Source organism: Salvelinus namaycush, chromosome 5 (genome assembly GCF_016432855.1).
Source record: "Salvelinus namaycush isolate Seneca chromosome 5, SaNama_1.0, whole genome shotgun sequence".
Classification (NCBI taxonomy): Eukaryota; Metazoa; Chordata; class Actinopteri; order Salmoniformes; family Salmonidae; genus Salvelinus; species Salvelinus namaycush.
This window is the reverse complement of record NC_052311.1, coordinates 29,963,916-29,980,872: the sequence shown is the minus strand read 5'-3', so window position 1 is coordinate 29,980,872 and position 16,957 is coordinate 29,963,916. Positions and strand designations below refer to the sequence as shown.

The following is a 16,957-nucleotide window of genomic DNA, read 5'->3' as shown; positions in this document are numbered from 1 at the left end:
CACTGTAATATTTCCATGACATGAACTAATTACCTGAGAGCTGAATAGTGATTACATAAATAAATAAACTCGATACCATTAACCATTATACACAATCACAAGCTGTAACCTACATCATATCACAATACTACAACGAATGTATCATCATATGAAAACAATAATGCATCAGCTTTGCTATTGGTTAATCCGTGCTCGTCAAGGCGACGGATGTAGATGTAGAGAGGGAGGGGGGAGCACGCTGCCACTGAGCTCTAGAGCGTGTTTCAGAACCACGCGGGTGGACAGCGCCACACAGGCGGCCAGCACGTGCTGCTGCATACTGGTGGAATGAGCGGCGACCGCGTGGTGGCTGCTACACAATAACTCACAGCTAGCTCTCGCTCTCTCTCTCTCTCGCTCTCTCTCTCTCTCTAGCTCTCTCTCTCTCTCTCTCTCTCTCTCTAAGGTGAGTCGTTTTATTTATTACAGAGATTTAAGTTACTGTCATGTACATTTTCCCAATCTATATTACAACTCAACTCTACCAGATGAATCGGCCCACATATCAAACCTCATCCACAAACAAAATGTTACCCAGATTCATTAAGAGCTCCAGCCTTATATTCTGCTTCTTGACTGTGTGTGTGACGTCAAATAAATGGTTTATTATGTCCATATGCATATTATGTTAACCTTCCTGCTGTGTTCTGGTCGAATTGGACCGATTTACAAGTTCTCTCTGAAAAATGTAGTTCATTTAATCTGATTGGCATAAGGTTCCATGACTTTGTCCACACAGAGCATCTGAAAACACAAAATACATTTTGATGATTTTCATTACATTTTGGGTGTTTTATTTAACTTTTGTACACCTGTGGTGTTCCCGGTCATTTGACTGGTCATTAGAAATGAATGGGTGAGACTACAATTAGTGTAGAAAATTGAGTTCAGGCACATGCCCATTCATCAGATGGACACACCTCCTCTCCCAGACCCCCACATATGTGTGTTTGAACACACACACACACACACACACACACACACACACACACACACACACACACACACACACACACACACACACACACACACACACACACACACACACACACACACACACACACACACACACACACACACACACCTCACACCCCCACGGGAACCTTTCCCCAATAGAATCTTTCCCCCACGGGAACCACACTTGTTGGCAGTCTCACAAACAATCGCAACATTGTTTCAACTTTTCTCACAGTTCTGGTATATAAAGCTTTTTTGAGGCCTTGCTCACAATTTCTTCTGTGGCAGCACAATGACCAAACGATACACTGTATGTGAGGCTCTTGATCATATCTTTGATCATGACACTGGATGAGGAGGAGAGAGTCCTTGTTAAACTTTGACACAAAGTAGTCTGTGATAAATAGCACAATATGCTTTATCTGAGTATTTGTTACAGTCAAAATAATCCATACATTATGCTTTTTTTAAACAAAAAAACGAGTTGTATGAGCTCAGGTCAATGAGGCCTACAGGCCATAAATAGCAAATAGAAGTTCAAAACGTGTCATGTTGACAAGAACTTAAGTTGATAAAAAGATCTAACACAACATTAGGTGATAATATATGCATTATTATGGATTTATAATCAGCTATAACGGGGGCGGTCATTTTGGACCGGGAACACAGAATGAATTAAGATGAAACGAACAGGAGGGTTAAGTGAGATGTATCACCCAACATGTGAGTGGAATAACACTCAGTCACTCAGTGCTGAGCGCTTGTGTCTACGGATCACAGCGGCGGTCTTTTTGGTTCTCTTACTTCCAGTCGGAATCAGTAAGGTCATGGATGTGTTTACTGTCTATTGTCTTGTGATGGTGGAGTCATTATTACTGAAAGTATTTCTTACCTTATTTGGAGAGACGGAGGACGACAGGAAAACACGTCAGCAACAGCAGCGAAGGGAAGACATGGAAGAGAAGAACAGAGAGACAAAAGAGACACGGGTTAGAGGGATGATCAGCAGATAAAAAGAGAGTCTTGGGACAGAGACATCCCTGATACTCACCGTTCACCTTACATTGGTAATGTAGCCTTGACTGGTTCCAGAGGTGGTGACTGTGTTGATTTGCATTGCGATACCTGTGATATGTGCCCTAATGATGATGTCCCAGAATGCTGTCGCCAGTAGCTCGTTATGTGTTATAGGTGTGTCTCGTTTAGGTGTCTGTTTGCGTGTGTGGCACAGAAAGGTGGGCGAACGTAAAAGCAACACAAACAACAAAATAGATATTCAGTCAAGTTCCGATATCACGGTGTGTCTTAGCTTGTGTCCGCTGTTGCATTTTGTGAGATGTGCTTGTTTATTTGTGGAGAGAAAGGGAAGTAGAGAGCATAGGGCATGACACATAGGGATAGAGGAGCAGAGAAAGAGAGGGAGGGGAGGAGAGAGAGAGAGGGAGAAGAATACTTAATAAAAGAGAAATACGACAATTGGCCCAGTCCCTCTGTAACAGGAGCATGAGCAGTGCAGTATCTCATCTGCATGTCCCAGCCAGGATCATGATAGCACCATTTTGAAGGAGACTAAGCGTGTCCCCCAAATGGTACCCTCTTCCCTATATAGTGCACTACTTTTTACCAAAGCCCTATGGGTAGCTGGTTGAAAGTAATACACTATATAGAGAATAGGTTGCCATTTCAGGCGCAGTGAGTCCATAGGGGGGGTGTGTTCTCTCCCAGAGCGGCAGGATAGCATCACTACACTGCAGCACAGCACACTGCCATGCTGCAGAAGAACAGCTCCTACACAGCAACAGCAGAGGCACTCTAGGCGATGCCCAGGGATGCTGTATGCTTAATTAAGGAGATGCTTTCACTGTGTGTGTGTGTGTGTGTGTGTGTGTGTGTGTGTGTGTGTGTGTGTGTGTGTGTGTGTGTGTGTGTGTGTGTGTGTGTGTGTGTGTGTGTGTGTGTGTGTGTGTGTGTGTGTGTGTGTTTTTTTTCCAGTGTTCCAGACCAGGCAGAATGAAGCTTCAGCGAAAGATGGTCAACACACCCTATAGCTGGAATGTTACAGTGAATATGAATATATGAATAGGAGTTATATGAATGTGATCATTATCATAGCACAGATAACCACTATGTTAGATACACAATGTGTGCATGTGAGTTCTTGTGCACAGCCACACACACAAGAATAGACATGTATCAGTCAATAAGAAATAACTGTACACCCTATAATAAAACAGCACAACCTCCACAGTGCCTTGTGGGCTTATTTTAGACAGTGTTTTCACAGTCCCAGTCAGAGCAACGGGGAGGTGAAACAGTGAGAGGCAATCAGGCCATGGCAGCATCCATTTTACAGAAACAGAGAGGTAGATCCTTCAACCTACCCCCACCCCACCCTGTCATACACCCTCTCTCTCCCCCCTCCCCTACCAATCCAGGCCAGAGCCCGAGGACACTGCACCTCTGTGTCCTAAACAGGGGTGTGTCTGCCCCCTTTAAACCAACAGCTGCCTGTATCCTATCAGACACCAGACCCTGCATCTGCTGCTGCCCCCCTGTGGACCAAACCACAATGGTACGGTCCTGACAGTGAGTCAGCTTGTTGCTACGGCAACACATCCCACCTCTCTTCCAGAGAGCCATGAAAAAAAGGAGCTCTAAGAAAAACAGCATGGAGGGAGGAAGAGAAAATGAACAGATTACTCAGGAACCTTCCTGTCCTTTCTTATAATAACTTATCACTCACAACGATACCGAGGAAGCTAGTGGCATGTCTAACAGAAGAATGTACAGGCTTGTGGAAAGCGGTGTTACCATATTGACTAGTTACATAAAGAGTCCTCTTCATGAGAAGAAAGAGCATCTTCTTCTGATTAAAACAACGCAGTGGAACACAGATGCGACTTTGGACGCCTGAACGCATCATGGGTTTATACACAGAACAGAGGAGAGCTCATTCGCTCTCTCCTCCATCGCTCTCTCACCCACTGCAGCAGAATGGTGCAGCTGGAGAGGGGGAGGGGAGGGAAGCAGAGAAAAAACGAGAACAGAAAGAAAGAGGAGAGAAGAGGACACACAAATCCACAATGCCTTATAAAGGATACAGTTCGCCAACAAACATTCCTTTGCTACAAACATACACTGAGTACATTAAGAACACCCCCTCTTTCCATGACATAGACTGACCAGATGAATCCAGGTGAAAGCTATGATTCCTTATTGATGTCACTTGTACCATCCACTTCAATCAGTGTAGATGAAGAGGAGGAGACAGGATAAATAATGATTTTTAAGCCTTGAGACAACTGAGACATGGATTGTGTATGTGTACAATTCAGAGGGTGAATGGGCAAGACAAAATATTGAAGTGCCTTTGAATGGGGTATGGTAGTAGATGCCAGGTGCACCGGTTTGTGTCAAGAACTGCAACACCGCTGGGTTTTTCACACTCAGCAGTTTCCTATGTGTATCAAGAATGGTCCACCACCCAAAGGACAACCAGCCAACTTGACACAACTATAGGAAGCATTGGAGTCAACATGGGCCAGCATCCCTGTGGCACGCTTTCAACACTTTGTAGAGTCCGCGCCCCGAAGAATTGAGGCCGTTCTGAGGGCCAACTCATTAGGAAGGTGTTCCTAATGTTTGTATATTCCGTGTACATGTTGAATCAAAATCATCACTATTGTTGTGACCTTTCTCCATAGACATCATCACTGATGATCATGACAATACTGGCATCATTGACACGGCCACTGTTAATACTGGCATCAATGACCATCTTGTGATCACCATAATAGTCATATTGATTACATACACAATAAGCATATAGGTCATAACCCACAGCAACTCCTCCTTCCTGCTGGTGGTTGTCAGGGCTCAGCCTCAGGGTTTGACTGAATGAATCACTCGACCTGGTTTTCAGATCACAGAAAAATGTCAGCGGTGAGTCTACCCAGCCTGACAGATCAGAACAGCGTCATACACAGCTACACACACACAGTGTGTTTTTTGTGTGTGTGTGTGCTGTGTGTGTGTGTGCCGCTATTGTGCAAAGGTGTGCGTCGCGTCGCAGTGTGTATTGTGTGGAACTCAGACGGTGTGTATGAGTGTGTGTGTGTGTGTGACGTATAAGACAAGTCTGACTATGCCCCGCTGTTCCACCGCCCTGTATAATCCCCGGTGTAATCCTTTCCAGAGGATCAGCCTGTACAAACTCACTAGGCTTCATTCACTGCTGGAAAAGTAACGACCATATACCCACACACAAACAATCAGCGTGTAGATATCAATAGGAGGGAGGGGTGTGGAGTCCCTCCCCCGACTTTATTTTTGAAAGGAACTCATTTGGGCAGTCAATTTAGTCTTGAAAGTTGTAAGAGTACAATACACAAGTTGCGATTTGAAATTGGGGAATGCATCAGCAGTCCCCTTCTTATATCCGTCATTGTGGACCTTAGAGAGCTCTTTAGAACTTGTCGGGAATGTCCAGGTCAACGAGCGCATGTCCGCTAACGTGTCTTAGCTAGGTTTCTTAACCCATTGATTTTGTTGTGACGTTTGTGTCAATCCGATATCACATGAACACACAAATGAGCTTTCAACTGCAATGTGTTCTCTCCACCCCATGTATGTTTCCCAATGATGGAACGGGGACGTTTGAAAAAGTTTGGGAACCACTGACCTAGAACAATATAATATGTGTTTGGATGAAGTATTTAGGCCTGTCCTTAATGTATGTAAGTGTCCAACTCTATATACATGTCTCAATAGGCCAGGCTGAAGCGGTACTGATTGCGTGCTAGAATTTGAAAGGTCATTTCTTGATTGAGCCGACATATGCGCCGTTTACCGCGAAGGCAGTCTCCGCTAACGCGGAAGTTCACGCTGTAACGCTGAACTTCCGCCATTGCGCGCTGAATAGAGCCCTTAGGTCTCATGTGTACCAGATGCGTCAAACTCTTTGCGTTCCCGGGGGAAGTCATTCGTTCTAGGGAGTAGTCCACGCCGTTAAATCGAGGATGCCGCACTAGGCTGCGGTGCGTTCTGTGTACTGTATTCGTTAAAAATGTTCAACTCGTGCGTTGCTTTACCGTGCGGTGGCACAAACGGAAGTACACACACACACACACTCCAACTGGCTAGCTTTTAGCTAGCTGAAAAGGGAAGCACATGTGCATCAAGTACAAAAAAATGCGGGCTAGACATCCTGAAAAACAAAACGCATATGGTGGACATCGGGCGTTAGTGTCGAGAGGACATCTGCCCCATCATCAGAGCCAAAACTACCTCGCTTCTCTTCAGGCCTGCACACAGAGGAAATATTTAGCATGATAGACCACCAGTCATTCCATCTCTATGAGTACACCGCAAAGGTCTGAAGTAGCTTCCTCTCCTTACGTTTAGCAGATGCGACTTAAAAGAGCAATTCGGGTTAAGTGCCTTTGCTCAAGGGCACATCAACAGATATTTTGCCTTGTCGGCTCGGGGATTCAAACCAGCAACCTTTCGGTTACTGGCCCAACGCTCTTAACCACTAGGCTACCTGCCCCTCAGTGACCTGAAAACATAGGATAGGTGAAAGCAGTATAGCATATCTCAGCTATTTGCTTCCGCCTGACCCTCTCTTTCACGTCAGTGCAGACAGACAAATGAGAGGAAGCCGCTCCAGACTATCGAGACACAGCCTGGGCCGGTAGGACACATCCAAGGACACGGCAGGGAAACAGGACACTTCTACTACCAGGCCAGGGAGAAGAGCCTGGGGGTTTACTGTAATGACTGAAATAGACCGAGTGAAAAGATGTTAAGATTCAGGGGTACAGAACAGTACAGGCAGAGTTGCCTCCCTCCAACGGCCTCCATCATCCAAACCTGAACTGAGATGACAGTATACTGTTTGAGTGATTCCATAAAAGTTAAAGAGGGTGTAAGGAATGGATAACGGATGGATTCACTCTCTCTAAAACGAAAATGTACACTCCCTGTTCCCGCTTCTCCTTACTTACATCAGATCACACAAAGTGACAACACAGACTTATGGCTAGAGTTGATCAGAAACCAGCAGTGCTGTTTTATCTCCCCTTAGCTAGATTTCCAGTGAAGTGAGTGAGAATGTTTGAGTGTGAGCAGGCGCGTGTGTGTGATAGAGGATGAGGTCAATCACAAATCTACCAGGCATCCCTGATATCTAATCAAGGATCAGGTAATGGGGCAGGCGAAGCTGGGGAAGCAGATTAGATCTTCCAACCCCACTTTCCAGAATACTAGTTAAGAAACACACACACACACACAGCTCAGTGCATCCTGATCACCATACACACCAATCATAAACACTGCTCAAAAATCCAACATCCAACGTTAATCATCAGACACAGCAACGCACTGCTGCAGAAACAGCTGCACACCAGACGGCTGGGCCGGTGAGGAAGGAAGTACAGTATGAGCAACAGCTTGGGGCTGTGGGGAAGCAGCTTCTTCCCATAGCAGTGTGGATGATCACAAGGTCAGGAAACTACAGGCCCTTGGCTCAGGGTGGGATCCAAAATGGCTGTCAAGGCAGTGGTTTGCTAAATCCTTCCTCAAAGGGAAAACCACTGTTCTACAGTTCAGAGTTCACCAAAGTGGGGATCTGAACCAGAAGCAAGAAATCATACCCAAAGGTCTCCCACATGTATACTGGACTGAACTGAACCAGACTGGACGTAGGGGTGTATGGGTCGGTGGGGTCTGACCCACACAGAGACACAGTGAGTTCCCGGATTTATGGTCCATAGTAAAGCCTTCCTCGCTAATGAGCCTGAGAACCAGGGTTTAGCGGTAAAATGTGGTTAAAATGGATAAAGTGGACACAGATGTGGGGTGATAATGATGATAGACTGTTTCCAGAGGGACAGAGGTTTCCTCAATAAAACCTCAAGCATTCCTGTGTCGTGCCAGATGTTTATGAGAGCCATGTGCTACTCTTCTACACATAAACAGTGAACACACACACTTCCTGAGCCTATACCATATAAACTGGGTGGTTTGAGCCCTGAATGCTGATTGGCTGACAGTTGTGGTATATCAGACCGCATACCACAGGTATGACAAAATATTTATTTTTACTGCTCTCATTACGTTGGTAACCAGTTTATAACAGCAATAAGGCACCTCAGAAGTTTGTAGTATATGGCCAATATACCACCGCTAAGGGCTGTATCCAGGCACTCCGTGTTGCATCGTGCATAAGAACAGCACTTAGCCGTGGTATATTGGCCATATTGCTTAATTATACCAGACAGACAGCCTATATGCCAGTGCTTTTATCGGTCATGCACCAGTGATTCTGCCACACCACCTATCTATATACATTTACCCACTGCAACTGGGTCAACTACACCACCACCATCTAACATTACATAACATCTCTACCCCTACAACAACATCATTACAACCTACTAATGTACCTACTCACATTGACCTGTACTAGCATCGCAACCTTGTGAAAATGAGGGTTACTGTCACCTATTTTAGGAGGTAGCCTATTGGTTGTCCTGATGACTTCCTGTGTGTGGCGGTGGCCTGGGGTGTGGGGTTAGTATTATGGGATGCATGTGAGAGCCATATGGAGGGCATTTCCTCTCCTGTGTGTGTGTGTTACCCAGTACATATGGAGGCATGCGGGCCACGGGGATATTATAAGCCCTTTATGACGCTGTCTGCCGTGAGAGGGGGGAAGGAGGGTTAGAAGAAAATGAATAAAAAGCTCTCATCAGTGATGCAAACATGTGACCTGCACCATATTCAGAAATAGAGCAATGTCGTCTTATCGTTCTCTCTCTCCATCTCCCTCCTCCTCCCTTGTTCTCTCTTTCCTTTCAGCGCTCAACCTCATTCCTCCTCCTCTCTTGTTCTCTCTTTCCTTTCAGCGCTCAACCTCATTCCTCCTCCTCTCTTGTTCTCTCTTTCCTTTCAGCGCTCAACCTCATTCCTCCTCCTCTCTTGTTCTCTCTTTCCTTTCAGCGCTCAACCTCATTCCTCCTCCTCTCTTGTTCTCTCTTTCCTTTCAGCGCTCAACCTCATTCCTCCTCCTCTCCTGTTCTCTCTATCCTTTCAGAGCTCAACCTCATCCATTCCTCCTCCTCTTGCCTTTGCTGAGCTCTCATATAGCTTTCTTTCCCTCACTTCTTCCATCTTTCCCCCATATATCATTTTCTATCTGCCTCATTAGGCATAACCTCAACCCTTTCAATTATTTATAGTCGTTTAGCCAACCCCTTCCCACCTTATGCTCTTCTCATAACCTCTTCCCCTGCAAACACTGCAGCTTGTGGCGCAAAATGGCTGCCGTGCATCACTAACGCGGGTGCTGCTGCGCCTGAACGGCGGATGAGGTAAACTACAACACGTCTCCTCCTCCCCTCCCCCGCATTCTCCCTCTCTCTGGCTCCCTGCTACTGCCTCTCCCTGTCTCCATCCTAAATCCTTCTCTCATCACGTTTTCCACCTCTAAATCCCTGTCCTCTCTCCTTCCCTACCACTCCTCGATATGTTCTCCTCTCCCGCCCTTCATCCCTCTCTCGTCCTCTGCACGGTTCAAAGACAGGAATATAACAGCAGCGTGTGAGAGAGAGGAAACTAGGTCAGTGAAATATAGTGCAATGTGTGTGAGAGAGCGAAAAAACCTCTGCAGTGATGCTTCTCCACAGCCCCAACCCAGTCCAGCCACAACACCAGCCCAGTATAGTTCGTTATGTGTCTATTGTGTGTGGCCCCTTCACCAGCACTAACCCTCTATGTCTCTATATGTTTTTATTGAACCTTTATTTAACTTGGCAAGTCAGTTAAGAACAAATTCTTATTTTCAATGACGGCCTAGGAACAGTGGGTTAACTGCCTTGTTCAGATTTTTACCTTGTCAGCTCAGGGATTCGATGTAAAAATACTTTAAAGTGCTACTTAAGTAGCTTTTGGGGATATCTGTACTTTACTGTACTATTTATATTTGTGACAACTTTTACTTTTACTTCACTACATTCCTGAAGAAAACTATGTACATTTTCCCCCATACATTTTCCCTGACACCCAAAAGAACTCGTTACCTTTTGAATGCTTAGCAGGACAGGAAAATGGTAAAATCCACACACTTATCAAAAGAACATCCCTGGTCATTCTTACTGCCTTTGATCTGGTCGGACTCCCTAAACATACATGCTTAATTTGTCAATGATGTCTGAGTGTTGGAGTGTGCCCCTGGCTATCCGTAAATTAATAAAAAACAAGAAAATGGTGCCGTCTGGTTTGCTTAATATAAGGAATTTGAAATTATTTATACTTTTACTTTTGATACTTAAGTATGTATTAAACCAAATACTTTAAGACTTTTACTCAAGTAGTATTTTACTGGGTGACTTTCACTTTTACTTGAGTCATTTTCTATTTAAGTATCTTTAGTTTTACTTAAGTATAACAATTGAGTACTTTTTTCCACCACTGTCTATATCACAAAGGGTATTATTCCAGGGTGAGTATAGAGGAATGTGATTACCTAATACCTGGTACAGGCATGATTCTGTTATCAAAGTTGACACACACAAATCTGTGTAAAATTAGTAGGTACATGTACGGCCTAGCTAACCACTTGTTCTTATAAGCACGTTACAATGATATTCGTTTTTTTCCACTGGTAAGTTACAATGCTCACCTGACTTTCTGAAATGTCACTGATCAGTTTGTCCCTCTGCGCATGGGGGAGTGTCTGGGTTCCGTCCAGACTAATGATGCTCTGACTGTAAGGTGTGGCATATTTCATATCACTCTTACCGGGGTCGGTGGTTCCACACACCTCGTAATTGAACACGTGCTTCAAAGTACCTGTGCCTCCAACGTCTGCGTAAAGGGGCGGGTAATACGGAATAACTGGGAGATTCCCGTTGGATTTGTAAAACATGCGCTCTCGTCTCCATCTGTAGCATTTCACTGACAGGATGGCTATGATGGACACAATAAAGAAAAATGAAACTACAGCCAGAGCCAAGACTAAGTAAAAAGTCAGGTTGTCATTGTACTTCTTGTCGTGCGTAAAGTCAGTGAACTCCGAGAGCACTTCAGGGAAACTGTCCGCCACCGCCACGTTAACATTGACTGTAGCTGAACGAGAGGGCTGCCCGTTGTCCTCCACTACAACAGTGAGCCTTTGTTTCACAGCATCTTTATCATTGACTTGGCGTATAGTTCTTATTTCTCCATTCTGTAAACCCACTTCAAACAGCGCCCTGTCTGTCGCTTTCTGTAGTTTGTACGAGAGCCAGGCATTCTGTCCAGAGTCCACATCAACAGCCACCACTTTAGTAACAAGATAGCCCACATCTGCTGAACGAGGCACCATTTCAGCCACCAGAGAGCTGCTAGTCTGGACTGGGTACAGAACCTGAGGAGCGTTGTCATTCTGGTCCTGGATCATTATTTTCACAGTCACATTGCTACTGAGTGGAGGGGAGCCTCCATCCTGCGCTTTTACGCGAATGTGGAACTCTTTCATTTGCTCATAATCGAAAGAACGCACAGCAAGAATCGCCCCGCTCTCTGCATTCACTGAAACGCACGCAGACGCCGGCAATCCATTTACTTGATAATCATCGAGCAAATACGAAATATGCGCGTTGTTGCCAGAGTCTTTGTCGCTGGCCTTGACAGAAAATATTGACATTCCAGGTGAGTTATTCTCAACAACGTAAACTGTGTACGACTGTCGTGGAAACAGGGGGGCGTTGTCATTCACATCTGATATTTTCAGTGTTACTGTCTTATTAGTGGAAAAAGATGGAGACCCTTCATCAGCGGCTGTTATTGTTATGTTATATTCAGACACAGTTTCACGGTCCAGTGCCTGATCAGAAACTAAACTGTAGAAATTAGTAGAGGATGACTTTATACCGAATGGTAAATCAGGACTAATAGAACACTTCACCTGACCGTTTTTACCGGAGTCTAAGTCTTTGATATTGAGCATGGCTATGACCGTCTCCGGAGCAGAGTCCTCGGGAATAGGGTTGGAGAAGGAAATTATGCTAATCACTGGTGCATTGTCGTTTACGTCCGCCATTTCAATGAGCACTTTACTAGTGTCTGTTAAACCCCCTTTGTCTGTAGCCTCTACATCTATCTCATAATGTTTTACTTTTTCATAGTCAAGCATACCATTAACTGTAATATCGCCTGAAAATGTGTCAATATTAAACAAGCTTGATGCGCTACTACCAGTACTTCGAGAAAACGAATACGTCACCTCACCATTTCCTCCTTGATCTGCATCAGTTGCACTGACTCGCAAGACAATGGTGCCTTTTGATGCATTCTCTGGTAAGGTGACCCTGTATACAGACTTGCTGAACACTGGAGAATTGTCGTTTGCATCTAAGACAATTACGTTGATTTTGACTGAGCCAGATTTCTGGGGGGTCCCGCCATCATAAGCAGTTAAGATTAATTTATGCTCTTCCTGCTTTTCTCTATCAAGTGCGATCTGAAGAACCATTTCGACATATTTTGTTCCATCTGGACGAGATAGGGTATTCAATTTAAAACGATCGGTGGGATTCAGTTGGTATGTTTGGAGAGTATTTATGGCTACGTCGGGGTCTTTAGCGCTATCTAACGAGAACCGAGCACCGGGAGGAGCAGATTCACTTATCTCGAATCTGATTTCCTTCCTCTCGAAAGCAGGAGCATTGTCGTTGATGTCTAATATTTCCACGTCAATTCGATGAAGCTCCATCGGATTTTCAACGATGATCTGGAAATGCAGAGAGCAGGGAGACACTTGGGCGCACAGCTCCTCTCTATCTATCCTTTCTTTCACCACCAGCGTCCCTTTATCCGCATTCAGACCGATGTACTCGCTGCTGTCCTCAGTAAAGATCCGCGCTCGACCAGATTTCAACCTTTTAACATCCAAACCCAGATCCTGCATGATATTCCCCACGAGCGAGCCCTTCGCCATCTCTTCTGGGATGGAATAACGGACTTGGGCGCGCGCTACCCCTGCGCCATAGAGACAGATAAAAAGCACGAGCCATGTCTGCCATGTCCATGTACGCGAGCTGGTTCTCCCTGCGCCATGACAACAAAGAACGTCCATTATCACACTCCTCAGGCTGAAAACAATACGATAAAAAAAACACGTTGTTTTCACAATAACGAATATTGTGTCACCAACAGGTCCGCAACGATTGTGTGCGCTCTTTAAAGAGGCTAGTTCTATAATATAGAAGGGGAGTCCGCTGCAATGTTTTTGATTGAAATAGGAGAGGGAGGATCTACTAATGCCTGAGCCTTATATATCCTCACATTAACCAACAGTGACCCTTAGAGCGCTGAATAGATATTGCAGAAATATCTGCACAAAGAAATATCAGGATGCCATAAATTGTCAACGATGTTTGAGATTATATATAAAAGGCAGAAATTAAAATGATAAAATGTGAAATGTCCAAACCCCTGCAAACGTCAAAAACCCTTGCCTTCATCAGAAGTTTTGAATGATATATATTTTTTTTGATATCGGTACAGGGAGGCTTAATAAACCTTTGATTGAAATCAAAGGCCATTGATGACTCAAACCGTAGCGCACATGAAAAATAAAATATATGCTGATGATGTTCTCACCTGGTTATCATCATTGATAAGTTTGTCCCTCTGCGCGTTGGGGAGTGTCTGGGTTCCGTCCAGACTAATTATGCTCTGACTGTAAGGTCTGACGTATTTCATATCACTCTTTCTGGAGTCCGCTGTTCCACACACCTCGTAATTATACACGTGTCTCAGAGTGCCTGTTCCTCCAACGTCTGCGTAAAGAGGCGGGTAATACGGAATAACTGGGAGATTCCCGTTGGATTTGTAAAACATGCGCTCACGTCTCCAACTGTAGCATTTCACTGACATGATGGCTATGATGGATACGATAAAGAGAAATGAGACTACAGCCAGAGCCAAGACTAAGTAAAAAGTCAGATTGTCATTGTACTCCTTGTCGTGCGTAAAATCAGTGAACTCCGAGAGCACTTCGGGGAAGCTGTCCGCCACCGCCACGTTAACATTGACTGTAGCTGAACGAGAGGGCTGCCCGTTGTCCTCCACTACAACAATGAGCCTTTGTTTCACAGCATCTTTATCATTGACTTGGCGTATAGTTCTTATTTCTCCATTCTGTAAGCCCACTTCAAACAGCGCCCTGTCGTCTGTCGCTTTCTGCAGTTTATACGAGAGCCAGGCATTCTGTCCAGAGTCCACATCAACAGCCACCACTTTAGTGACAAGATAGCCCACATCTGCTGAACGAGGCACCATTTCAGCCACCAGAGAGCTGCTCGTCTGGACTGGGTACAGAACCTGAGGCGCGTTGTCGTTCTGGTCCTGGATCATTATTTTCACAGTCACATTGCTACTGAGTGGAGGGGAGCCTCCATCCTGCGCTTTTACGCGGAACTGGAAATCCTTGATCTGCTCGTAGTCAAAAGAGCGCACTGCATGGATGACTCCGCTATCAGCACTAACGGACACATATGAGGAGACGGGCACTCCGTTAACCGAGGAGTCCTCCAGTATGTAAGAAACACGGGCATTCTGGTTCCAGTCAGCGTCTCTGGCTTTCACTGTGAATATAGAGAGGCCCGGTGTGTTGTTTTCTATAATGTAGGCCTCATATGAGCTTCTCTCAAAGACAGGCGCGTTGTCATTCACATCTGATATGTGTAAGGTGAGAGTGACGCTGCTGGAGAGCGAGGGCACGCCCTCATCAGAGCACGTCACACTGATGTTATACTCAGAGTCTCTCTCTCGGTCCAAGTCACTGTCAGTTACTAGGCTGTAAAAACCATTTGATGTCGATTTAATAGTAAATGGGATATTTTCATTTATACCGCAGTGTACCTGACCGTTACTATCAGAGTCAGGATCGTGGACGTTGAACATAGCTATAACCGTATTTTGAATTGAGTCCTCTGGTATTGAACTAGATTTCGAAAGTACACTGATTACTGGAGCATTGTCATTGATATCGATAACATCAACTATTACCTTACTGGAATCTGATAGACCACCATTGTCTATTGCTTCGATATCTATTTGGTAATGTTTGGCTTTTTCAAAGTCAACCTTGCCGACTAATATTACCTCGCCATTTGCATGTATATGAAAAATGTCCGATACACTATCCATATTATTCGATATGGAATAAGACACTTCACCATTTGAGCCCTTGTCTGCATCAGATGCACTAACTGTCGTCAAATAGATTCCTTTGGGGGAATTCTCTGTTATAGATGCCTTATAAACCGGCTGCGTAAAAACCGGAGCATTGTCGTTTGCATCTAACACAGTGACGTGTATCTGCACAGTACCAGACAACTGAGGCTCGCCTCCATCTACAGCAGTTAAGACTAAAGATATCTGTTCCTGTTTCTCTCGATCTAAAGGTTTCTGTAAAACCATTTCTACTTTTTTACTCCCGTCGACCTGATTTTCGAGTTTCAAGGCGAAATTGTCTGTGGGTTTCAGCGAGTAGCTTTGGAGACCATTTAAACCCATGTCTGCATCCCCGGCTTTCTCTAACACAAATTTAGATCCAATCACAGCTGATTCACTGATCTCAAAGCGTTTCTCATTCTTTTTAAAGCTCGGAGCATTGTCATTGATGTCTGTGATCTCTATAGTTATTTGAAACAACTCCATGGGGTTCTCCAGAATGATTTGTGAATGCAGTGCGCAAGGCGTCGTCTGTCCGCAGAGAGCTTCACGGTCTATTCTCTCTTTGATAAGGAGCACTCCCCTTTCTTTATTCAGCTCGATGTATTCTGCGCTGTCTCCAGTATGAATACGAGCTTTACCTGATTTCAGTCGTTTTATATCTAAACTCAAATCCTGCGCTATGTTACCGATTAAAGAGCCTTTGGCCATTTCCTCCGGAATGGAGTAACTGACCTGCCCGTGCACTGAACTGAGAGAGAGGACCGAGATAAACAACAGTACTTGCCGTGTCATTGTTTTGTCCGATATTTTCTCAAAGATTGCACACGTTATAATCCGTAAGTAATTCTGTAAAATTCCATTAGCTTTCGTGGTATAAAAAATCCAAGGAAGATGTGCCCCAAGTCCACCACTTTGGAACAAAAGAATCGCAGCTCGGGGTATCCGTGATTAATGTTCTCTGTAACCTGGATTTGGTGCTCTGCGTGCGACTCTTTCTCTCTCTAATATATCGAGATAATGGGGGAGGTACTGCTGCAAATATGCTCTAAAACTGCAACACACTGGCCAACAGCGTCCCTCTGAGTTTAGGAGTGTAAAGTACACACAGAATATGCAAAACACATATGCTCTCCAACCATGCGTAATATACGCATATCCACACCCCAATACATATACACTATTAAAAAGGCATGATAACAGTGACCATTTACCTTATATTTAAGCAGTGGTGGAAAAAGTACCCAATTGTCATACTTGAGTGGAAGTGAAGATACCTTAATAGAAAATGACTCAAGTGAAAGTGAAAGTCACCCCGTAAAATACTACTTGAGCAAAAGTCTAAAAGTATTAGGTTTTACATTTACTTAAGTATCCAAAGTAAAAGTATAAATCCTTTTAAATTTCTTATATTAAGCGAAGCAAAATGAAACATTTTCTAGTTATTATTTTTTCCATGGATAGCCAGGGTTACGCTTCAACTCTCAGAAATAATTAACAAACGAAGCATGTGAGTCCGCCAGATCAGAGGCGGTAGGGATGACCAGGGTTGTTTTCTTGATAAGTGTGTGAATTAGATCATTTTCCTGTCCTGCTAAGCATTCAAAATGTAACGAGTACTTTTGGGTGTCAGAGATACCGGATGGAGTAAAAAGCACATTATTTTCCTTAGGAATGTAGTGGAGTAAAAGTAGTCAAAAATATTTATAGTAAAGTAAAGTACAGATGCCCCAAAAAC

The 16,957-nt window shown here is 44.5% G+C and overlaps 2 protein-coding genes across 4 annotated transcripts in view; both read right to left on the bottom strand.

Moving 5' to 3' along the window:
• The window catches only part of LOC120048177 (protocadherin gamma-A11-like), a 119,636-nt gene that overhangs the window by 56,204 nt on the left and 46,475 nt on the right, over positions 1–16,957 (bottom strand). Inside the window, exon 1 of one of the 3 annotated variants that reach the window (XM_038993936.1) lies at positions 13,642–16,023. The exons of the other annotated variants lie outside the window; for them this stretch is intronic. Coding sequence (XP_038849864.1) covers positions 13,642–16,014 — 2,373 coding nt within the window. The 5' untranslated portion in view covers positions 16,015–16,023. Of the gene's footprint in view, positions 1–13,641; positions 16,024–16,957 lie in introns of those variants that run through there. 3 annotated transcript variants of the gene reach the window in all.
• On the bottom strand, positions 7,595–13,114 carry LOC120047960 (putative protocadherin beta-18). Its single transcript, XM_038993593.1, has 2 exons — positions 10,684–13,114; positions 7,595–7,722 (listed from the first exon to the last, which is right to left on the bottom strand). The coding sequence occupies exons 1-2, from the start codon at positions 13,112–13,114 to the stop codon at positions 7,595–7,597; spliced, it is 2,559 nt and encodes an 852-aa protein (XP_038849521.1).

Bases quoted from the DNA above. Each gene is read 5' to 3' on its own strand.
- LOC120047960 (XM_038993593.1), bottom strand. From the start codon at position 13,114: ATGGACGTTCTTTGTTGTCATGGCGCAGGGAGAACCAGCTCGCGTACA. The intron at 7,723-10,683 runs GTCAGGTGAGCA...TGTGTGGGTCAG, and splicing joins GATCAGTGACATTTCAGAAA to ACCCCACCGACCCATACACC.